At 38.4% G+C, this 25,557-nt stretch overlaps 1 protein-coding gene across 1 annotated transcript in view; it reads left to right on the forward strand.

Moving 5' to 3' along the window:
• Cdh2 (cadherin 2) overlaps positions 1–25,557 on the forward strand; it is a 180,061-nt gene that overhangs the window by 114,989 nt on the left and 39,515 nt on the right. The window contains exons 2-8 of the mRNA XM_010643995.2: positions 5,916–6,142; positions 7,905–8,051; positions 9,699–9,854; positions 11,775–11,919; positions 14,722–14,894; positions 23,058–23,195; positions 23,859–24,044. Coding sequence (XP_010642297.1) covers positions 5,916–6,142; positions 7,905–8,051; positions 9,699–9,854; positions 11,775–11,919; positions 14,722–14,894; positions 23,058–23,195; positions 23,859–24,044 — 1,172 coding nt within the window. The remainder of the gene's footprint in view (positions 1–5,915; positions 6,143–7,904; positions 8,052–9,698; positions 9,855–11,774; positions 11,920–14,721; positions 14,895–23,057; positions 23,196–23,858; positions 24,045–25,557) is intronic.

Genomic DNA, 25,557 nt, shown 5'->3' on the forward strand with positions numbered 1-25,557 from the left:
AGAGTTTTTTTTTTTTTTTTTTTTTTTTTTTTTTGTATTGGGGATCGAACTCAGGTCCTTGTGCTTGAAAGGCAGGTGCCGGAACCACTGAGCTAAATCCCTAGCCCCAGGAAAGGCATATTTAGGCACAAAAATACTTTCTTAATTGCTTCTAAATATTGTTCGATGTTACTTGAACAAAAACATAAACCGTGTGTATTTGCACATTTTCATTCATATGGTTTATGTAGTACTATTAACTACTAATACATTTAATATGTAAGATCTGTGGCTTCCTGTTAATACTTTATAAGAATATTATGTTTTTATGGTTAACATTAATTTGAAGTATTGCTTTAAGAGTAAAATGTACTTTAAAACAATTATTTCCCTGGTGTTTAATTTTGTATTAATCCTATTAACAAAGTTTTATGCAGGCTGGAACATAGTAACTGCATATTATGTATGTAAACTATTGAATAGTTCAATAAAAATTTCTTGTCTATTACAATGTTTCAGATACAAACATTTAATTGGATGTAGACTTGTTTTAAGTTTGGTTTATCTCTCGGGCCAAGCTTGTTCTTCCTGTTGTCCTCATGAGTGCATTTCCTTTCATTCCACATTACAAAATTCTGGAGTTTATACTTTGGGGTTATCTGAGCACTTAAGCAAGATTGTTCTGTCAGAGTAAGTTTGTAAGTTCTCTGATTATTGTAAGATAATAGAATTTCAAAGTTATCACGTGTGTGATAAAGTATTATGACTTTCATTAAACACCAGCTCAGTACCTCCATAACTAGGGTACTGATTCAATTACATTTTCCAGCTCCAAGTAGTTCCATTATAATATGGAAATACTGTATTACCAGCTTGAGTCATTTCACTGACGTTTTGGAGAAAGACTGAAGTTATGGACAACTATTCTTTCCTTTTGTGTATCTAATAATATAGCAGGTTTGACCATCATCTGTAAGGAAGCATTTTTTAAAAATAGACTTTTATGTTTACAGAAAAACTGAGCAGTATTACTGAGTTTCTTATATATATAGTTCCTGTCCAAATCCTCAATTACTAACATCTTAATTAATATGGTACTTTTGTTACAACTGATGAATAGATAATGATGCATTATTGTTAACTAACATGCAAACTTTACAAGTTTATTCTGTGTTCTACATTTTGATAAGTTTTGCCAGAAACATGATGTTATGCTTGCCATGATAGTGTCATACAGAATAACATTTTAAGATCATATTTTAAAATATATTTTCCATCAGTCTTTCTTGAAAACCCCCATCAATAGCCCTATATTAAAAATTATAAAATTGTTTTATGTTTCAAACAAATAAAAGTTGAAAATCTCGTTCATTATGTTTTTTACCTACTGTCCCTAAGAAAAATGCTTTAATAACAGAAACAAGTTGGCTGCATCAACCTATGGATTTCTTTTTACAAGAGTAAAGTTCCGTTATGTTTACTTTATTTTCTTAATCTTCAAAATTAGATTTTAAATGTAATTTTAGAAATTAAACTACATGCCTTGGCTGTCTCTTCCTTTGAAAGGTTGCTGTCCACTCTCACTTTTATTTTTAACTTGAAAACTTTTGATCGGCTATAAGCTATAAATTAGGACTAATAATCAAGATTCTGTAGCAGCATATTTTCCCTTTTTCCACATCAACTTTTAAGTTTCTTTAAGAGAAAAATCGTCTCTTACAAATTCAGAGTTTGGTCCCAAAGTAGAATTGAATGTTGGTTAATTGGAGAAAATAAATATTCCTACCTACATTGAGGACATAGGTCGGTGATTGGGACAACAGAACCTCTCAGTACTGCTCAGTAGAAAATAAATGGAATGCATATGATACCCATTGAAAATAGTAAGCATTTTTGGGCCCGGGATTTAGTAGCTCAGTGGTACCACCGCCTGCCCCACAAGCTCAAGGACCCGAGTTTGATCCCCGGTACTGAACGAAAGAAAGAAGGAAGGAAGGAAGGAAGAAAGGAAGAAAGAAAATAGTAAGCATTTTAATTTATTTGACTTGAAAATAATAAACCCTGGCTATCACCGTTAACCAGGCACTGTATCTGTAATAAATACCAGGGTGAAGTCAGGACTATTATTTATCTAGGGAGAACTTCAGTTGACAAATTTTTATCTGCAGAATTGATTTGCGGTACTTCTTTAACATACAAAAGGAATTATATAATAGAATATATTCTTTAAATCTGAACATGCCCCCTAAGTTTGCTCTTTGAATATTAGAGTACATGAGAATTAGCATTTGTTTTTAAAATTCGGTGAAAATTAACAATATATAAACCGATTTATATTAGTTATAGTTTAGAGACAAAGGTGGCACAACTAATTGATGGGAAGTAACCGATGTTTAACATTTACTTCAAAGTGTTTCTCTTCTCATTTATAGTCTGTCCAGTGACTCTTTGCAGAAATAAAGCACATTTTCTTTTCTTTTTTATCAAATGCCTTCTTTTCCTCCCCAAAACACTTTTCATAAATCCAAACAGGTAGCTGAGTGCCAGATTAACAGAACAGGCAGCCCGAGTAACCAAGACGAAATTCTCTTTTGCTCACACCCTCACCCCACCTTTAGGGGCTCCAGCTACTGCCCTCTAAGGGGCTTTCAGAGTACATTGCAATTCAAGAATAACTTTTTAGCATGCTTTGTACCGTGCGTGATGCTCTCGGAGGTCTGAATTTGGCAGTATTTTCTTCACAGGCATTTATCAGGGCTCTTTGTCACTTCCTTAGTTTTATTATTTTTAAAGCTTTGGGTTTCAATACCTACAGAGTCTTGAGTTTAGTTTGATTCCTTTGCACTTTGGTAGGTGAATGACTAGAAGGGAGACAGCCCTGACGGCTCTCTGGATTTCTTTTTCTCCAGTTGTACAAAAGAAAGAATGATTCCGACTCCGGAAAATTATTGTTAAATGTCAAGTATATTATCCAATCTGAAGTATCTTGTGCAGTGCCTGGGATTCAATAAGTATTAATTCAATTTTTCCACTACCAACAACTTAATATACAGTTAAATTATTTGAAGTACCTTTTTGTCTTTTGTTGTTGAATATTACTATAGCAGTCTGCCTACTTCTGTGTTTCCAGTCTATTTTCTAGTTTTTGAAAAGTTGTGAGATATTCATGGATATTTAGCAAGCATTTATACTGGTTTCACTAGTAGGTATATAGGAAAGAAAAGAACTAAGGCTCACTGTCAGATAATCAAATGAGCTCACATTATGCTTTGAGAGAGCAGTTTTACTGACATAAAAGCATTAATAAATAAGCATTGTTCATTATAATGATTATTACAATAAAATAAACTTAATGTGTTTCGATGAGTAAGAAATGAAAAAAAAAAAAGTTTCAGTGCAGTCTTAAATGAGGGAGAGGCTGGCATCTTCTGAAGTTCAGTAGTTTCCCCCCTGGAGAGGGTGGCCTGGCTTTAGCACTGTGATGTGGGGAAAGGTTCCAGATAGACACGGTGATGAGGGTAGATGTGATCAGTAGAGAGGTAGGGGACAGCTGCTGTGGCTATCTGAGGGGACAGTTGATATCTTACCCAGTGATATAAGTGATACCAAAGAGACACGATGATCAGAAATCAACTGAAAGAGTGTAAGCTTCATATTCTGGAATTCGAGCAGGAAGGAGAAAATCACAAAAGAGGTCCCATCTAGCAGTGGGTGCACCATGACCTGGATCTGGGAGAAGGCCGCCAGGAGACAGTTACAACAATCCAGGTGTGGACCAATGAGGATCAATGTGGGAGGGGTAAACGTTAACAAGAAACTGCAAAAGAATGAATACTTTTGGAGATCCACCTTCATTACCATGCCTTTCTTTTGTAATATAAAAAGGGGTATATACTTTTATGCTCAAAGAGGGTAAATCATTTTGATTTCTCAGCAAGGTTCTTCATTTTGTTGTCTTTAATAAAAGATAAACAGTAAATAGCATTGGTCTCTAGAAAATTTCCTCATTTGTAAATTTTAAATCATGTGGCATGAAGTGGGGTAATTAGTTATCTTGGGAAACCTCTACTCGAAAGACAAACATTTTAGTTTAACATAATTGAGTTTAAGATACAACTTTTATTTGCATTTTGAAGTGAGCAAAATATAAAGGACGATATATGTAGATTACATGGAAAATAATACATTCAATACTTAAAGTAGTCTATTACTTCTCTCAAGGATTTTATGGTTACTAAGGGAAATAAGCGTGTGTGTTATTCAGCTGTGGTCTTGTGAATGGCTCAGTAAATTTATATTAATGAAAGTAGGAGAACTGTGTTCTATTTGTGTGGGGGCTGTTGGTGTGGTCCGTAAATACTTAGATAATGGAGAAATGCAAAAGGTGTATGATTATATCTATAATGTGTACCTACTGATTGCTTTTCAAAGCATAAACTATGTAGTTATGGTCAGAATAAAATATCAGGACTTTTTTGGAAATGAATTGCTCTTTCTTTAATCCCTTTTCTTGGTATTCCCAGACAGTTTTCTTAAAAGGACTATGAAGAGAATAACCTTTCTTACAGAATATTTTAATTTGTATTGTTATTTTTTCCTTGAATATTTCTAGTTTGCACATTCATAAATCAGTATGCGCGCTAACTGTTGAAACACAAGCTTATGGATACTGAATTTAAGGAAGCATTGATTTGGGGCTGGGAATGTAGGTCGGTCAAATGCTTGCCTGGCCTGTACTTGGCTCTGGCTTCAAGTTTCAACACCACACACACACAAAGAATATTTTCTTTCAATTCTAAGTCACTGCACATGAGACTGAAATAATTAATACACTAAAACCTTTTTGAATCTTTCTATTCTTAAGGCATTTAAATATTTTTATTCATTTCAAAATTTGTAAAATTGTTGTCACTTAATAGAACTCAGCATCAGGAGGAATAGGAAATTCAAAATATTTGTATTTTAACTACCGTTCCATCTTATAATTGTAAACCATAGTGTGTATTCAACATTAGGAAAGATGAAACAGTATTATTGTCCCTTCCTTTAAGCATTTGTTTAAAGTTTGCGTATTAAAGCGATGTGCCAGGAAACATGAGGGTCTAGAAGATAACTAAGAAAATGTGCCTGCAGTCTTTGTCCCAAGGAATGTCAGGCAGGGCTTTGATATTGGTAGTAAAACTCAGCTTGCTCCGTGGAGACTGAGAACCAGGGAATTCTACCTTTAGTGACTGGACCTGGGAATGCAGGGTAATACAGACTTGGGGACTGTGGAGTCTCAGTGAGAGGTATTAGGGGGAAAAGCAGCAGCTGAACCTGAGAGTCCTGTACCCCAGGGTCTGTGAAGTAGATGGAAGGCTTTGAAATAAGGAGAAGCCAGGGAACAACTTACAAGTGCAGTGTGGTGCAGGCTTCCCTTGGTATCTGAGGCAGATTTGATCCATGAACTCCAGCAGATACCCAAATCTAGAGAGTCTCAAATCTCTGAAATGAACATGGTATAATATTTGCATATAACCTACACACATCCTCCTGCATACTTGTGCATCTGTGGATTTCTTATCCCGCCACATACAATGTAAATGCTCTGTGAGTTGTTGTGCTGTCTTGATTAGGGAATAAAGACAAGAAAACAAGACAAGTCAGTACAGCTTCAGAAAGAACATCAGTATAGATGCAATGCTTTTCTAATCTTTTAGAATATTTTCATTCCGCAGTTGATTGAGGTTGGTTGAATCCTCCTCAGGTTCAGAATCTGCTGATCTAGAAGTCTGGCCGTATTCTTAAAGGGTGAAAACACCATCCATAATATAAGAATAGAACTGTGTTCATACTGCTGTGTTTTATCATCTCACCTAAACCCAGCAGAGGTTTAGATGTTAGTTATCTTTGCCTTTGTGGTATAATTAGACTTAAATATTTGTTCTTTTTTACAGTGAACTTTAGCAACTGCAATGGCAAAAGAAAAGTCCAGTATGAAAGTAGTGAACCGGCAGACTTCAAGGTGGATGAGGAGGGCGTGGTATATGCCGTGAGAAGCTTTGCACTCTCTTCTGAGCATGCTAAGTTCCTGATCTATGCCCAGGACAAGGAGACCCAGGAAAAATGGCAAGTGGCAGTGAAGTTGAGCCTCAAACCAGCCTTAACTGAGGAGTCAGCCCAGGTATTGTACCCAGATATGGCTCTGGAGCTGATGTTTGAAAGTCCGATTTCTAACCATCTGAGTGAAATAGATACTTTGCTTCGTATCACATGAATGGATGGCGAGTATTTGCATTTTTATCAACTTCAGTTCCTTTAACTATTTTGTGGTGTTTTTAATCTTGTAAGATACTTTTATCTATTTACTTATTTTTTGGTACTGGGGAATCGAACTCGGGTCCTTGTACTTGCAAGGCAGGTGCTGGAACCACTGAGCTAAGTCCCCAGCCCAAGACTCAATATATTTTAAGCAACCAGAAATTGTATTTGAAAGGTTTGTTTATATTTTGATGTTTATAATCTAATTTAAATTAGACGTAGTTTGTTTTAAATGTCTCAGAGCTTTTTAAGCTGTTGAATACAACCACAAAATAAACAGTTCTTTACAGGATGCCATGAATCAGACTTATTAGATGAGGAGTACAGATTTACAAAAGCACCCTGACAATGAGTGTTGAGTTTCATCTTGGTTCTTAATAATCAAACTGGTGAGCATGAATTATTTATACACTGATACGACTTTTAGGAATGATGCACTCCCTCTGGTGGAAGCTGCTGAGAGCTAAGATAAAAATGAATGAGGTACATTTCCAAGAAAATTGTTCAATTCGACAAATGTTTATTGAGCACTTACTGTGTTTAAGTCATTACATTAGGGATTTCAAACAAGGCACAATAACGTATGAAAGTCTTGTTGCTGTTATTCTCTGAATATTATGGTTCTTGTAGTTAATTCAGAAGATATGAAGAGACACACCACTATTTTATGAACTATATTTTGCATATTTGTTGTTCTGTGAAAGACAGGGACACACACACACATGCCTTTCTGGTATTTAATTGTAGTGTGAAATAAATGCCTGCAATCAAATCAGAATGAATATATCAGAGGAAAATATGCCATTCTGTCTTATACTTGTGTTGAGGTTTTACTATGCGGCTTAATCTATTACTGTTGTTTGATCTTTTAACTGTTAAACGGAGTCGTGGCACTTGACTAATATAAAGTGAGAACTGGTAACTAATGAGGTGAAAAGATGCTTTTGTTGTTGTTGGCTCTCTGTGTTCTGGCAGACTAGGTTGGATATTTGCACTGAAGCAGCAAAGGCTAATGGCTGAGATGCCTACGGATACTGGGAGAAACAGAAGAAAATGTTGACATCTCGCAAAGATTAATACCTAGTGTGCAAAGTGGGTCATTTACCACATCCATCATGGTTGACATAGGTTTAGAATAATTACAGCATTAATTCTGTGGGGTTTAATAGGGTCATAAATATTTGAGACATTCCTTAGCAGTATGTATTAAACTTCTCTTGGAATTCAAATTATATTTTAGCACATCTAGATCTAAATTTAATGTACAGTAGCACATTACCTGAACTGTGGTTTAAACTAATGAGAAATATATAAAAAGGTACTATTAAATTTTGCTTAAATATTAACTACTCTCTAAGATGGTTTATAGAAGTGGCAAATAGTTTACACAACTGATCTCTATAACAAATTGATCAGGATTCAATCTTTCAATGAACAGAGCAACACCGAAATTATATGGTATTTTCTGTCCTTTTAAGAGGAGGACAAGAAAAGGCCCCCCAGAGTTACTTTTTGTTCATAATCAACTGGTTCCTGTGCTTTCATATAGTGATTAATATTGATATTCTTTCAGAAAATGTTTGCCTAGTTCTCAGGGATGTCTTGCATGTTTTTTCAATCCAAAGGAATCTCATGAAATTGAAGAAATAGTGTTCCCAAGACAATCCATCAAGCACACCGGCTCCCTGCAAAGGCAGAAGAGAGACTGGGTCATCCCTCCGATCAACTTGCCCGAAAACTCCAGAGGACCTTTTCCTCAGGAGCTCGTCAGGGTAAGGCAACACTGTGTTCATTATGTCCATGGCATGGGGCAAGGATGTGTTAGAAACGTTTCTGGCTCTTTTTAATTCTGGGACATAAATAGGAAAATTTGAGGGGTCAGTGGAATTCTCTACTGTGTTGGGAGCCTTTTCCCTTTTTTTTATTCTCTCCTGGCTTATGTCTAAGTAGGACCCTTTGTTGATCCGGATGCTTGCTCAGTGCATAACTCACACACCTGACACCTGACACTGGCATGCATTTCTGCTTGCTCTGTACCCACTCTGACAGCACAGACCTGGAGCAGCCTGGTCTCAAAGCTGAGGTTGCCATGATGAGTTCTGCCCTCCACAGATAGCTTTTGGACAAAAGGAAAAAAAAATAAATAAAGGGCAATCATTGCTAAAAATGCCAGCACCAAGTGCATCTGAGAGTTTTTTAAGGAAAAAAAAATGACCTCTGATCCCATTAACAAGCTCCCCGGGGTGGTGTAACACCAGAGGCTTTCACAGCGGAGAAATAAGGTTCTTTTCCAGTTATTGCAGATGCATGCTGTCAGAGGCAGAAATTTTAAAAACCATAGTTACATTTGCATGTTTAGTAAAATTAGCAATCTGTTTTTTTTATTACAAAAGGACAATAAGACAAAATCATTGTGTTCCCAGGTATTAGAGTGTAAAGGTTTCTGAGGACCATTATTTTAGTGCTCCAGCACACACAATGAGTATTAAGTGCTGGGTGCATTATAATTCAGTCTCACAGTGAGTATCACCTCCAGTGTAAAGCTGCTTTCTGTTTCTGCCTAAACTGAATATGAGAAAATAAGGAATTTTAACTTTAAAAAACACAACCAGATTTTATTAATGTCATAAGTATGTATCGAATACATAAAGGTGTTTATTATATACAAACTGCATTGCTCAATCTGCCCCTTCTCTGTACCTGTCTTCCTGCTTTTCTTTTTTAGCCAGTTTGGCCTCCATACATTGCTCATCCATTGACTTGATTTTCCTGGGAGAAGATATATTTGGAAGAGCAAACAGTGAGCTATTAATGGGCATGGCATTTGAATATAAAAATACGTTTTAACACCTGTCCTCACATGCTTTGTCATTAATAAAAAAAAATCCTGGTCTTAGATGACACCTTCAAATGCTATGGGCGGCTTTGGTTGCAGTGAATACTGTTCGGACAATGCAGGGAAAGAAAGTTGATGTCCAGGCTTAACCATTAGATTAGAATTCCACTTGAGGCTGTTTCACCCTATGATAGACAATTATTTCATACTGTAACTGATGCAGAAAAAGCAAACAACTTTTAATTAAATTGGACACCTGTTACTGTGTTCCAGGTCTAGCCTGGAAACTGTTTCTAAAAACTGACACTTCTAAATTTTGATTTTTTTGCACTCCTCCCAGCGAGCATTCTTTCAGTTGTGAATGAAGGTTGCCCAGGTCTCTCTGTCCATAGGTGATAGTGCTTTTGCAAGCCCATCACTAAGGGGCCCAGAGGAAGACGAGGAACTGGGAGAGTTTCTGTGAAGTCCTGGGAAAAGCCAGAGCAGGGCTGCATCTGAACAAGGGCTTGAGTGTGGTGTGCACTGTCTCTGATCGTGAGCTCATTTCTCCGCTCATTGAAGGTGATTGTTTTCTGATCCTCAGATCAGGTCTGATAGAGATAAAAACCTCTCACTGCGGTACAGCGTCACTGGGCCAGGAGCTGACCAGCCTCCAACCGGCATCTTCATTATCAACCCCATCTCGGGTCAGCTGTCAGTGACCAAGCCCCTGGATCGCGAGCTGATAGCCCGGTTTCATGTAAGATTTCAACCAGCTGATCCATCTCTGTGTTCTTACCCCTCTAAAATGTGTGCAGTTTACAGTTGCCTCTTATCTGTCAGATAGCCTTGACATTGTGAGTCTTAACGGCAGAAATCTCTGTAGCTTTTTGATTTAATATTTTGAATGGTTTTTGTAGAATTGATAAATGCTCTTGGTGAAAAGCAAATACTGAAAGAAAAAACAGAAAAAGCAAAGGGAGTAGCCTGAAATCTCATTACTTTTCACATGTTGATACTTGCCTTCAGATATGTAGCTAAGAAAAGCTATAAGAACAAATTTATATGAATGAGGTCAAAACTGTTTTATGAAAAATACAGAGAGATCACAACATTGTTAATAGATGTATAGTATTATAATTGTAATGAAAATGAGTCCCCATTCCTATTCTACATTCAATAGGGAAGCTTGGTTAAAATAGTACATAGCAGAACAGTCCCAAATTAGTTTTGTCTCTAATTTATGAATATAAATAATATCAACACACAAGAACCCAATCTCTTTCTGTGGGAATTCTCACTGTCTGGACTACTGTGGTTAAAACTTAGGAAATATATTCAGGGAGTTTGGGAATAAATTACCAGTCTTCAAATGCTTTCCATTTGCATATTGAAAGACAATATCCATAGCAGAATAGAATTAATTACAGAATTACAAGTATTAAGCATTACTACTAAGATTCAGTATTTTTAGACTTAAGGTACAGCATTGAAATATGATAGTTTAAATAAGTCAAGGAAAAAAACATATGACTCTATAGGTATGGAAATGCAGCAATAAAATTTACCTTATTTCATGAGCCCGTAAACTTGGTGTGGTGGCGCACGCCTGTAATCCTAGCACTTGGGAGGCTGAGGTAGGAGGATCGCTGTGAGTTCCAGACCAGCCTGGGCTACGTAGTGAGTTCCAGGGCAGTCTCAACTACATAGTGAGACCCTGTCTCACCAGCCTGGGCTACGTAGTGAGTTCCAGGGCAGTCTCAACTACATAGTGAGACCCTGTCTCAAAAAATCAAACAAACAAACCAAAAAGAAAACCAAAAAAAAAGAATATCCTGAGCTCATAGAAAACGGAGATACTGATGCTTCTTTAATTTGATGGAAGGTATGCACATACCCACGGCCTGCAGCACACATAACAGGAAAAGCATAAAAGCCTTTCAATTAAAAAGAAACAATTTAATGGAGCGCTACATAGCCATTGAAAAGGCTGAAATGAATCTCTGTGTGCTAGATGAAAAGATTTTGAAGATACTCTGCCAAGAGTAGCTGAGTGATTTTATTTGTTCAAAAAGAAAAATAATATAAAATTTCTCCAAAACCACCTGTAAAACTGAGAACTAGGATGGTCGAACGGCACAGCTGCCTTGTATACTGAAGTAGTCCTCATGTTTATGAGTGGCTTCACAACTTAAAATCCCCTGTGCAGTTAATTTTCCGGATTCCCTCCTGTTCCCCTGAGCTTTAGGACTACGCTGTGGTAGCACCGTGTTATTAGTTATTCTGGCTCTACCGTATATACATGTTTAACAAAAGGATTGGGGAGCTTGAGAGAACTGGCTTTCAATCTAGGTTCTGTTAACAGACAGAGCAGTGCGATCAGCACCAGTTACTTAACATATCTGAAGCCCAGTTTCCTCCTCTTCAAATGTTGATAATTAAATGAGTTAAACCCCACTGAGATTTGAACATAATGCCTCACATACAGGGTAGTAGAGGTGGTGCGTTCCTACTGTGTCTACTCTAAATGTATGAAGTTGATGGACATTTTAGGGAGGAACAGCTTTTGTTTTTTTACTTTTCATGCATTCTTGCTATTTGAGTAGTGCTGTGATTGCATATTGGTATCTCCTTGCAGACAGATCTGCTAAGTACCTTTGTTTTCTAATTACTTTTGCAGTTGAGGGCACATGCAGTAGATATTAATGGCAATCAGGTGGAGAACCCAATTGACATTGTCATCAATGTTATTGACATGAATGATAATAGACCTGAGTTCTTGCACCAGGTCTGGAATGGGACTGTTCCTGAGGGATCCAAGCCTGGTAAGTTTGCAAATTATACCTGGGAGATGACTTAGGGATATTTTGCTTAACTGGTGCTATCATATAAGCAAGGAAAGAGGAAATCGTGTGAGCCTTTTAGTGTCATTTTCTTTTCTCATAATGGGAAGATAATTTAGAGAAACACAGATTGAAGAGCAAAAACAGAAAAGCATGCCCCTTCCTGCCCACATGGTAATTTTTCCCATCATTAAAAACAACATACCCCAGTAATGGATTGTATCCTATGTAAATCTGCAGGAGCCTCTCGTGCTGCTGACACAGCCAGGGCAGCTCGAAAGTGAGCACCAGATGATGAGAGGCTTTCTGTCCACAAAGTACAGATCCAGTCATAGGAGATATTGCAGCAACAAAGACCCAGCTGGACAGCTTTATAGCTACTTGGTGTTCCTGGGACCCAGCGGTGGAGTTAAAAAAAAGAGAGGGAGAGAGAGTGTGATAGCAAGATGATAGTGATCAAAGTGGTTTATGCATGTATGAAAATGCAACCGCAAAATTCATACACACACACAAACCACAGCAGGATAGGACCTTGGTAAGAGCGGTGACTGCTGCGCTCTACCTACTGCTGTTTCCTCTCCAGGTGGCCCTAATGTCATTTGCACCCTCCTTTCAGTCAGTGTAACAGAACATGGTCTAGCCTAGGAACAGCACTGGCCAGAACCTCACCTGATAGGAGTTGGTATTTGACCAAGGTTAGGTTCTTGTACAGAAAACACTGCAGATCTTAATCACAGTCAAATAGCTACAGAGGAGAGGCCTGTTTGGAGTGAAATGCTAGTGGACAAGGGAGTAGTCTGGATAGTGGTGGTCAAAGTTTGGTCAGCCTCTCTGAGAAGATTTGGTGTTTCAAGAGATTTACTGTGCTATTTATTTTGCAACTTGTAAAGCCTTAACATTTAAAAGTGAGCTACATAATTCCTTGGTCATCTCTATTATTTCCTGCAGCTCTCTTACCCGCAAGTGATGTTTTCCGTATAAGCCACTGTGCCCTACACACTCTTACTTGGTCCAGGCGTGCTTCTCTGTATCCTCAGAAAAGAGGGGTGAGAGGAACCCCTGGAGGGAGGACAGAGCTGCACGGGGGTGGGGGGGGCCTCACTACTCTGTGGCTCCTTCTGAGTCACATTTTCAAAGCAGCTTTCTTCTTTGTTTCAAAATACAGCATAACTGAAGTGTGTTAAACATATCCTGACTAAAACATATCTTATACAGATATTCCAAAAATAGGTCAACCTTGGGCTTTTTTCCCCTCCTGCGGAAGTTTTGTTTCTAAAAATCATTTGGTGCCTTTCCCTCTATTACTGCAAACTTTAAAATAAGGTGCTTCACAAAAATTGATAAAAATAAACCATTCGGGCTATATTTATTATGCATTTAACCATGGATTTCCATTTGTTTCCCATCAATAAAAGACTATTGGTAATTGCTACAAGTAAAGACATTTCATAAGTATATTTCCTGTGGTTTTTCTGTAAGTTTGAAAACATCCTTCTAGGTAAGGTTTCTTAATGTGATATCTTTTAAGTTGTATCATCAGTATTTTGACTCCTGGTTCTGAGATATACTTTTTAATCTAACCAGTAATTCATTCATCATAAGCTTATAAGCAAGTGCTGTCTGCCAGGCCCTGATCTAACCATAGGCATTCAACAATAACAAGCACATTCCTGCCCTGCAGGAGCTTTGAATCTAGCTGGGAAGAGAAAGCAAGAAAATATGAAATAGAGTTTTTGAAAACAGTAAAGGTGTAGAGATGGTACATAACCAAAAAGCATTTCTTGTTTAGAGGGACAAGCTCTGAAAACAAATTTGATCAATGTAACCAAGGTATCATTAATTATTATTCTTTCTTAGTTTGCTTATTATTAGTATATGTTTCTAATACATAATAATTGCATTCATTGTGGAGAAACTGTATAAATGCATGTAGTGTCTTAATCAGGTTGACCCTGGGGTGAACATATTCCATATCAGCACAGAAGGTAGAATTTTCTCCATTACAGTGCCTAAGCAGGTAGGCTAGAGATACAAAATCGACCAATCAGTTCTTTAGAAAATGCCATAAAATAAACCATTCTGAATAGTAACCGCTTTTCTTAGTGACTTCTAAATTATACTTTGTTGAGCTAAATTGGACTTATTTGCTCTTAATGCTTCATAGATTTACTTTCCAAAATGTTCAATAAGTTGAAGTCCCTAAGTTGATTACAGTATTCTTTCAATCTCCAAGGGAAAAAATGAAACACAATGTCAGATCCCTATTCAGTGTACCAAAGCAGTGATGCATGAGATGGCTCCTTATGACCTGAGTAATGGAGTATGCTTTGCTATGCACACAGCTTTCTTTCAGAAAGTGACTCGGGCATTGGAAAGCATCATGCTCAGCATGCTTTTCTAAATGTTGTTGTTTAACAGATGAAAATACAACCAACCAAGGGAAGGAATCGGCAGCCATGAAATGTTTCTAATGGCATCTGTATTTCTTATTTGCATTTTATATGTTAGAGCCTGCAGTGAATCTTTTTGGAATCATAGAGTGAATTTGTCTTCTAAATTAATGAAAAATTGACTCATTATAAATATGTATCTCTTATAACCTTCCTTTCAGTGATCTACATTGTGTTTTATAGTCTTTAAAACAGTGTTTTTAAATCATCTAAATGATATGAAATACTGCTGTTGAAAAAGCAACAGCAGTACATATCAAATGGGAAGTACACCTTCTTTTAGGGATCCCCAAATTCAGGATAATGGATTGTTTTCCATGTCCACTGTCTCCAGGAACTTACGTGATGACCGTAACTGCTATTGATGCTGATGACCCAAATGCCCTCAATGGAATGTTGAGGTACAGAATCCTGTCCCAGGCTCCAAGCACCCCTTCACCCAACATGTTTACAATCAATAATGAGACTGGAGACATCATCACAGTGGCAGCTGGACTTGATCGAGAAGTAAGGCAATCAAAAGCTGTATTTGAATTTATTCTGTATCTTAAAGTTGAGCCATATTGCATATACTTTAACTCCAGGTAATCGGCATAACTGTTATCGTTATGCTAATTTTCATTAATAAATGTTGTGTGATTTTTTTTTTTTTACAGAATTTCATATCAATCACATGATATATGTATCCTGGATACATCATCACTAGACTACATAATATTTGATGTGATAATTGACTAAGTCAACATCCTCTAATATCTAATTTTTAATATCCACAGCATTTTTTCAGTTTTTTTTTTATAGTCAGATTTTCATTGGGAGCTAAATTAAGCATCATGGTCAAATAATGTTTGCATAAATTTAATTTTTCAGTCTTGTATTTTTAAGAAGGTACAAATGAAACATATGTGATTCTTGTTTTTTGTAGTCCTTGTTGATAGCCTTGTTTAGTGCAGAGAGATTATCTCCTCTATTAGAACTTACCCCTTTGCTCTGTATTTAATGGATTTGAACACTAGTAAATACATACATTCTACTGACAAACATTTAAAACAGTAAACGTCGAGAAACCCATTTCTGGCATGATATTTTGTTGAAAAGGCATACAGTTTTGAAGACATTGAAATATCACGCAGTACCAATCTGGTTGAGAGTGGCTATTTTGGTAAATTTCCAGGTGGATCAGGTCATCTCAGTGTCACAGGTTTCCACCCGGTGTGTTCCTGGATATCTCTATGATTTTGATCACGAGATTCCCTTCTGCCTGGAATTCCTTGCTCCTTCTCATGATCTTGAATTTTTAGGTTGCTTAGGTTCTGGTTGAAGTTCTGTTCACATCATTTCCTGAACAGTCTGGCCTTAGTAAAATGCTTATATCCTTTCTAGGTTCTGTCCAGACCATTTTCTTACAGATCCTCAAGGTCGTTATTTCAGCCATTCATAATAATCATTAGAGTGAATTATCAAAATGCCAACTCATAGGATTTGTGCTTTGCAGATTTCTGGCTGAGCCAGCTTTTACTGTAATGGGACTTCAGATTATGTAGGAAACATTACACCCATCACAATAAATATTACTGCCAAGGATTGTCAAAGTTACTGTAGGGTTTTTTTTTAATGCTTTATTTGCTCTAGTAGCATTCACTTGAATTGGATCAAAGAAAACATTACCATTGCAATTAATTATACACACAAGATAGTGCTCAGTGCACTATAATAAAGTAATATGAGCCAATCAACATCACTTCTTTCAAAATGGAACTGAGAGATTTACTTAGGAGTTAGATGTGTGCCTGTGACATTGTACCTATTAACTTCCAGCTGTCAGTGATTCTTTTTCTAGGAATGTTTTGCATCAGAGATTATTGAAATGAGTTTTTGCAAAACTACTTTCAGCTCAGTGATATTCTGAACATGTATGTTTTTCACCTCTTCCATTACTGTATGAAATACTATTCTTATATGCCAATAAACTCAGCGTGAATGCCGTATTTTTATGAGATTATGGGGTATTTTTCAATATTCTTTCTTGAGTGCCAGGTTGCTCACATACCAAGTAAATTTAGATCAGTTCACAATCCTAATATTTCTCTTTTCAGTCACACTGTCATTGTGAGATAAAGAAATGGGCTTCATTTCTGTTTGCATCCAGTAATAGTCCTTTTACATTTAGCCCGCTGTCTTATGCAAGAAGGAGGCAAGACAAATTAAAGACAGTTTTCCTAAAGCAGGCCAACCATGTTTAAAAATCAAAGAGACTGTGTTTAATGTAGAGAGTGAAAGTGTGGCTGTAATCGTGGTTAAGTATATCTGTCAGTGGTTGGAGAAACCCTTCTCTGCCCCTTGGTGACAATGCAGAAATGAGTTTGAAACTCTCATAGAATCATGGGTTACATACAAGATGAGAAATTGCTTCTTGACAGTGAAATTATTAAACACAACAATGAATTACTAGAAAAAATTATGGAAAACCTTCCTTCTCTGAAAGTCATTTAACAGAAAAAATATCTATCTTGGACGGTTTATGGTAATTCTGTCCAAGGAAGGGGATAAATTACTTTGACTTTTTTAGGCCTTGTGAAGGCTTGAAATTCTTTTATTTCTATTAGAATTCACACTTTACTTTTTGTGGAAAGTAATTTCAGTTGTCGTTCTCTCAGGATATATGACACCTTTGTGTGATGGAACTCCTATTCATTAAAATGCTTACTGCAATTCAATTTTTTATTTTTTTTTTAATCTGCAAGTTTAAAAAATAGCTATTTCTTAGGTTCTCCAAAAGCTACAACCACCACCTTATCCAGTCTTATCCTTTTTTGGACAGACTGCCCAATGCTTCTATACCAGGTATGCATTTTACCTGTGCTTCTTATGGGCCATCTGATCTTCATGGACCTATAACTTCAGCCCCTGCCTTTATAAATAGAGACAAAAATGGTACTTATAAACCAGGTGTGGTAGTGCACTCCTGTCATCCGAGCACTCAAGAGGCTGAGGCAGGAGGATCGCAAAGTGTTCGAGGCCAACCTAGACTACATCATGAGTTCAAGGCCAGCCTGAACTACAGAGTGAGACCCTGTCTCAAAAAAAGAAGCTGCTTAGCTCATGAGGTAGTTGAAAGGTCTATGTAACATGTTTGAGGGTAGGTTCAGCACAGTACCCATCAATTTTAGTGCCCATTTTCCTTATTGCCCTCATGAATGTCAGCAGCATCTACTAAATGAGCTCTCCTATCACTTTTACTCCTCAACATAATTTTTCTCACATCAAAGATGGAATGCAGATCCCTGCTTTTCAAGCTTAGTCATCCTTTGTGCCCTCAGTTCTGTTCTGTTTTAAAGCCGCATTTTCCCACTTCCTGTTGTTTCCCGTCTTCTCTCCTCTGCAGGTGTCTCCCCAGGGGTGCAGTGGCCCTCCGCCCCATAGGATTGAGTCACAGGGCTGTAATGTGGCATCCCAGATCTCCTAAGGGCCTGGCGCACTGTTCTTTCACCACCCACCCCATAATGTCTTGCTTCCCACCTTCAAACAACTGATGCCCAGACGTTTGTTCAGCTACATGCGATTTCTGGTGCAATAATGGAGTTTGCGTTCTTCTCGTCCTCTCTCTGGGCCTAAGTCCACCTCACCCATCGCTGCATCCCATGCTAATCTTCACTTCATGAAAGCAGTCCCTTGGCCCCGCTCCAGATCCGCAGTGACTCTGCCTCCTTCTCTGTGTGTCGCACAGAAAGCCCTCCGGGACTCCTGTGCTCAGCATCCAGGGAGGCAGCTGCTCATCGGGAACCCTGAAGGAGAATTCAGTTATTAGGTGTCCCCTCAGCTCAACAGCAGACTTCTCGAAAGGGCAGCCTTCCTCAGTGCTCAGCTCCCACTCACTCCTTCCTCATCCGCCGGAAGCCTGGCCTTCTGCCTGCTGCCCCCACTCAAGATGTGCACATGCTTCACACATCTCTTTTCCTTCTCTTTTCTTTTCCTTCAATAATGGCGAATGAAACCATTCTCCAAAAGCTACATCCCCAGCCTTGATTTTTTTTTTTAATTCTGAGATAATTTCTCACTAACATGCCCAGGTGGAATTTGAATTCGCAATCCTTCGACGTCGGCCTCCCAAGTGTTGGGATTGCAGATGTGCACAACTGTGTGCGCCTGGATTTTGTTTAGTTTTCTTTTGTTTTTGTTTTGAGATGGGGCCTTGTTACGTTGGCCAGGCTGGTCTGTGACTCATCAGGACCAGTGATCCTTCTGCCTTAGTCCCCCAAATAACTAAGACTAGAGGCTGATGCTAAAGCTCTCAGCCTGCTCATATTTCTTGGAATGTCTTGGAGCGCACTTAACTGAGCAGTTGATGGTATACACTCCTGACTCAGAAGTACCTGGGTCTAAGTCTCATCTCTGCCACTGATGGCCTCTCAGAGCCCCAGTTTGTTTGTCTGTAAAATGTAGATAAAATTTTACCGAATAGGATTATTATGACGAAAAAATGAAATAATGTATAGTGCTTAGCACTTTGCCAGATGCTGGTTCTCCATCTCAATAAAAGTCATTATGGGGCCAGGGATTTGACTCAGTGGTTCTGTTGCCTGCCTCGCAAGCACAAGGCCCTGAGTTCGATCCCCAGTACCAAGAAAAAAAAATAATTATGTTTTCTTAGCAAGGCCTTTAGAATACTGTTCCATTTGGGGGGTGGGGGAAAATAGATCTGTGTCTGTGTGTGTGTGTGTGTGTGTGTGTGTGTGTGTATTCCCTATTCACAGATGAGGGAGAGCTGGGGGTCACCATTAATAATTTCAACTGTGAGTCACAAAACTGTTCTTCCCTCCTGAGTTTTGTTAGCATTATCATTTACCTGTCCAAAACCTGACCCCATTTGTGCATCCAAAAGCAAATCTGTTACTTCTCCCTGCGTCTGAGATATATGATTGATTTCCTATTTCAGGGGACTAACACCGAGGTAATGGTCTGATTCCCTTTACCATGGAAACCCCAATCTCTTTGGTCATCAAGGACTCAGGTTCCTCCTAAATACCCCACATATTTGTTCCCCTCTCCAGTTGGAGGAAGCGCTGGGACGCCGCATATTCAATGATCTTTGTGTTACTTCTTCCTACTTTCAGTGCAGTCGCGTGATACGTTTGATCCTGTGGTCCATTTCTACCCTTTTTCATTCCATAATGAAACCAAGGCCACGCTTGGTTCTGTTAACCATTTTATCCAGTTACATAACACTCTTCCTTGCATCTAGCAAAGATTCAGCGAATAACGCCAAGTGAATAACTGAACATTTCCACCTCTTCACTCAGTGATATTACTCTACTTCAGTGTGTTAAAAGGATGCTTGCTGCAGGTATAACTATACAATGGGTTTCGTTGGTGCACACAGAGAAAACTGTAGAAACAAGAGACTCGGAGCTTCTTAGATACTATTCGACCAAATAGAGACCACCAGAATCCAAGAGTCATATTCTTTAGAGTTTTATTTATGGCAAATGATACTAGTTTTCTGTTCACGGTAGTTTTTTAATAAGTTGATGTAAGCTTTAAAAGAGGGAAATAAATAGGAAATGACTCATGGTATAGAAATGCAAAGAAATGGCAGAATTGGAAAGATTGCATATGAATCACTGCGGTTTGAGAAATAGCTGGTTTATGCTCTCAGTATAAGTTTTAATAAATAAATTATAGCCAACCATGTAAATAAGAAGATGGCTTTTTCTTAACCCAAAATGATTTCTGTAAAGTAATGGAAGGCTGGAGGTTTCTCCTTCATTCAGTCATCCAGCCACAAGGGTCTGGCTGTATACCAGTGACACGAACATGGACAAGCAAGGGCCCTGCAGAGAGGCAGACTCTGGGCAGGAACAGACACATATGATATGGTCTTTTAAAATCTAAGGTGAATGTTTAATATTTAAAAGGTTATTATATTACAGTAAAAGACATCCTGCCATGAATACCCCTCACTTTTACACACACTTATCCCAATGTTCTTGCCACTTCCTGAAGCAGCTCTCCAAGTCCCCTTTCATGAATGTCTTGAGTTGCATCATTGAAGTTGCCTCAGTGTCCTAAACTGGTTCAAAATGTTTACCATTCATGGTCATTTTCACTTTAGGAGAAGATCCAGATTTTGCATAGTGCCAGAGATGGAAGGGAGGAGGAGAACTCCTTCTCTTGCAGAAAGGCAGAGTCTAGAGGACCCAAACAGCTCTGCTTCAAGGGCTTTAAGAGGTCATAACAAAGATGACTTTTACCTTCTGTTTGTCAAGTTCAGAATGGGGGAAAGAGTAGTCAGGTAACCATTGACCTTTTGTAATGGAGAATACTTAATCAGGACAAGTCCTATGGTGTTCAGCAAAATTCCTGGCTTCCACCCTTTAGATTTCAGTAACACTTGAGTGTGACAACAAAAAATGTCCTCTGGAGGGGTGCAGTCACCTTGGGCAACAACCACCAGTCGGGGCTGGGAGACTGGCCAAATGCAAGGGTGTGAGATCCTGGGAAGGCTTCTGATGAGAAAGACAAAAGCCCCACGGGTGGGTTGAATGAATGGGAGCTGATAGCTTTGGTAACGTGGGTGAGTCACAGAGAGAAGGAGTGATAACAAGCAGATGAGTTGAGATTTTATCTCCTCTAAAACAGGAAATGAGGAAACATTTTCTAGCAGAATCCCTGGATCCAGTATGAGACTGTGAGGGACGGAAGTCAAATTCAGAGGGAATCTAAATGTTAGTCATTCACAACCAGATGCTGAATGATTAAAAAAGGCAAGAAGCTCTATGGTTTGATTCCCAGAAACACAGGTTGTCAAGTCTTCCTCACTAAATAAAAGCACTTTACCCATCAGGCATTTAAAAGAAGAGACTGTACTATTTACCACGATTTTTTTTTATTTGAGTAGATATTGTCTTGTAGAAATAACAATGTTCTTTTAAAATTTAAAGATTTCCATATAAGTTTGAAGCAGTGAGAAATTTAAAGTCTTAACTTCTGATCCCAGTTATTTCAACTCAATTGAAAAATTGTGTGTATCATGCTGGTATATTTTGTAGAATGCACATCAGAAAATTACTGTATCTATATCCATTACATAGTATAGCCATTTTGAGGATTTTCTAAAAAATCTTCAAAAGCAAATCTTTTAAAATAGTCATGAGGTTCAAAACTCAGCAGCTAACAAAATGGCATTTCTAAAGTCAACGTATTTATTTTCATAGTTTTCAGCAGGGAAACGGAAAGGAATGCCCTACTCAATTCTGAGTAACCATGAGAGCATTAAACTGAAGTGACACTCCTGGCTGAAAAAGGAAACCATTGAGAAACATTGTAGCCTGCCTAAGCATTATGGTCAAGTGTTATGGCTTAGAAAAATTAAAAAGGTTCAACCAGCACTAGTCCTTTGTGGGTTTTTTAATTTAAAAAAAAAGTGCTATTTTCTCTTTTAGTAAGACAATAAATAACCACTGGAGATTGACATTGGGGTGGACAGATTTAAAATGTAATGCGTGAGGTTTGGCTTTTCCCTGTCCTCCTTTCTTTTCCTTGCCCCCCGCCCCTGACAACTACATCAAAAGCTGCAATTTGTGCCTGTTCCATCCAAGCTCTAGAAATCTCTTCTTAGGAATGGCTGTTCACACTGTTAACTATATTTAGAATGAGGAAAATCATACTCTGCAGTGACAGCTGACATGTTGTTGTTTTTGTTTTGTATGAAGTAACAACTTATTGTTCATAATTTTTTAACATTGTAAAAATCGTCTTTTAAAAAAAAAACTATGCCAATTTTCATGTGCTCCAAATAATTTTAGATACTGGTTTTGGTTAGATTTTCTTGTTATAAGCTTTTGTGAGGTAGTGCTGTAGATTTCTCAGACAATCTGGAGATTTTTCTCTTAGTTTAATTTGGCTCCCTTTTAAAACAGTCTGTAACTTGAAAGTATGTAATGGATGTCTGTCTGACAGAAATCCTCTTCAGATAAACATATCCACATCTATGTCCACTCCAGGCCTATGCTGAAAACAGGATGTAACGAGTGCTATGTCCAAATGTCAGCCCGTTGAATGTACAGTTATTAAATAGCTACTACTTCCAAGACTAACAGTATAACATAACTGCACAAGTTAGGTTTTGGTTGGAGTTCTGAGTAGCATGATATGTAATAATGGGAATTAGGGGGAACAGATCTGTCAACTTTATTATAAAAGAAAGACTATATAAGAATATAGAAAAGGAAACATGTATACTGTATGAGCAACATATGCTTTCTTTACTCTGTTGGGCTTCTTCATTGCCTTTAGTATCCTAACCTGGGTAGAAGTTAACATAGGACAAAGTAAATAGGAATCAAAAGACTTGGATGCGTGCTCACTATCTTGTAAAGGAAAGGAAAAGGTTCAAACAGGATTGGGGATTCTGCATAGCTGTGAATTTCATGTCTGCCGTGAGCCGCTTCCGGAGTGCAGAGGTGAATATACATAATTAAATCTCCAGACAAAGACCAGACCCGTGCTTTGTGAGTTAAAGTAAACTCCACTTACAAAATTTCAAGTAATGTTAATCAGAATAAATAATGCCATACTCTCTGCTTGTAATAAAGAGTCATTCACAGAACAAAAGTGATGTCTTCCTGAGGAATTAGTTTCATTTAAGTTGTTACCTTTATGTCTTCTTAGAAAGTGCAACAGTATACGTTAATAATTCAAGCTACCGACATGGAAGGCAATCCCACCTATGGCCTCTCGAACACAGCCACGGCCGTCATCACGGTGACAGATGTCAATGACAATCCTCCGGAGTTTACCGCCATGACGGTAAGGACAGCCTGTCACTCACAGAGCTGCAGGCCTGTGGCCCAGCACAGAAAAGTTTTGTCATGAATGATAAATGTGTTCAATAGCAGTAGGGACCTGCTCAACCCAGTAGTAGAATGGTTACGGACTCATATTTCCCTCACCAGGGTTTTAACTCGGGCATCGGAATAGTTCACTTTCCTCATTACATGCAAGTCCATTGTTAAAGACGTCGAAGTATGCAGAGAACTAATAACCCTAAAAAGAAATTGTGCTCTTGTTACCAAATCCTTACAGATATTTGCAAGTGCGCAGACTACATGATTCCTTTATGCCACTTTGTCAGGATATATTTATCTGTATCTCAGATGAAAGTATTTTCTACAGACAAATCTTTTCTCCTGACCTCACATTAATCACCCACACACTTACATATGGGTGCTAATTTCACCACTAATGAAGCTGCAGCATAATTTGTGAAAAGAATAAAAAGACAACTGAAAGGGGGTATAGCATTTTAAAAGTCAAACATAAATGCTGCGATTACCTGCATTACCAATCTCCTATTGAGTGTAGACAGTAAAAATTTAATGGGCAGTAAAACTAGGGCAGTGTGGTTATCAAGAAAACTTGTCCTTCAGTCTCCCTCGTCCCTCCTCTGACTGAGATTTGTCTTCTTTGTAGTTCTACGGTGAAGTCCCCGAGAATAAGGTGAATGTCACAGTGGTGAATCTAACCGTAACGGATAAGGATCAGCCCCACACACCGGCCTGGAACGCCGTGTACAGGATCAGCGGTGGAGACCCTACGGGACGGTTTGCCATTCAGACAGATCCCAACAGCAACGACGGGTTAGTCACCGTGGTAAAAGTAAGTGCTCCTCGGGCCACTGAGCTCTGACAGCCACTCGGCAGTGACTGAAATATGCCTCCCCACTCCATTATTTTGCTATGAAATCTTGGCAGTGTTTCCCCCAAACATCTCCAAATTTAGAATTCTAACCTGTTTGGCAGGTTACATGTTCTTAATTTATGTTATAGTTGGGGGTCACTGGACGCATTCGTTATCACCTGAATATGCTAAGTGTAAAATCAGCTTAGACAGATTTGCCAGCATGAAGACAGGCCTTGCCTCAGCGGTGTCAGTATAGTTAGTATCTTGGTGATTATCCTGAAGTTTGATCATTACTGATACCTTTTGAGAACGATAGACCACACCAACTACCCTCATGTCTACAGCAATTAGCACATAGGCAGCTAGTGAGAAAGCCAAAAGAAAATTACTGAAGTATAATGGGATGAGTAGGAAGAGTGCCTAGGTTTCTAAGGTTTTGCGTTAAGATTTGTGTCTTTTTTTTTTTGGTACCGAGGATTGAACTCGGGTCCTTGCGCTTGCAAGGCAGGCCACCAAACCGCTGAGCTAAATCCCCGGCCCAAAATTTCTGTCTTTAAATGCTATTTTCAAGACTTTATGAACTGGTTCTTCTGACTTAATTGTAAAAAAAAAAAAAAAATGACGATGAGTGCTGGATGCAAAAAGAACATTCTTGAAGTCGAATACATAGCTACAACATAACGTTAAGATTTGTGTTTTTTTTTTTGGTACCGAGGATTGAACTCGGGTCCTTGCGCTTGCAAGGCAGGCCACCAAACCGCTGAGCTAAATCCCCGGCCCAAAATTTCTGTCTTTAAATGCTATTTTCAAGACTTTATGAACTGGTTCTTCTGACTTAATTGTAAAAAAAAAAAAAAAATGACGATGAGTGCTGGATGCAAAAAGAACATTCTTGAAGTCGAATACATAGCTACAACATAAAAGCCGTTCAAGTGAGCACCCCTTCCTTTTAATCATACAGTGAAGAGATTTACTACTCTGTATCCCAATAAGACACTCTTGATTTGCAAGTGAACCCAAGAGTTGGCCTTACAGAAGAAGGTGCACGAAACTGCCAGTTGTCAGGAAATACATGCTGTACATGCACGACTAGAGTGGGTTGGAAATTTCCTGAACAAATACAGAATAGTGACTGAGAACAGTAGCCCCAGACCCCAGCTGTCTGTGTTTGAATGCTAAGTCTGCCCTTGACACTTGTGTGACTATCTGGTGCTTGCTGGGACAGAATACCCAATGCCCACAACTTTAAGGATGGAAAGTGTATTTTGGCTCATAGTTTAAAAGGATTTTGATGGGTGTGACCCCCCCCCATTTGTCCCCAGCCACCCAGGTTCCCAGAGCAACTGCCTAAACTCTCAGAACAATCACCGTCTGTCTCCACATCCTGTAGCCACCCCACCTAGTCTGCTAGAATATGATGCACACATCCCAGCACACCCATAGCACAACAGCCATTGCTGTGAACGTGTTCTCAGCTCTTCTCACTCCC

This window comes from Fukomys damarensis, unplaced genomic scaffold, assembly GCF_012274545.1.
Source record: "Fukomys damarensis isolate Sample0158 unplaced genomic scaffold, DMR_v1.0_HiC HiC_scaffold_30, whole genome shotgun sequence".
Taxonomy (NCBI): Eukaryota; Metazoa; Chordata; class Mammalia; order Rodentia; family Bathyergidae; genus Fukomys; species Fukomys damarensis.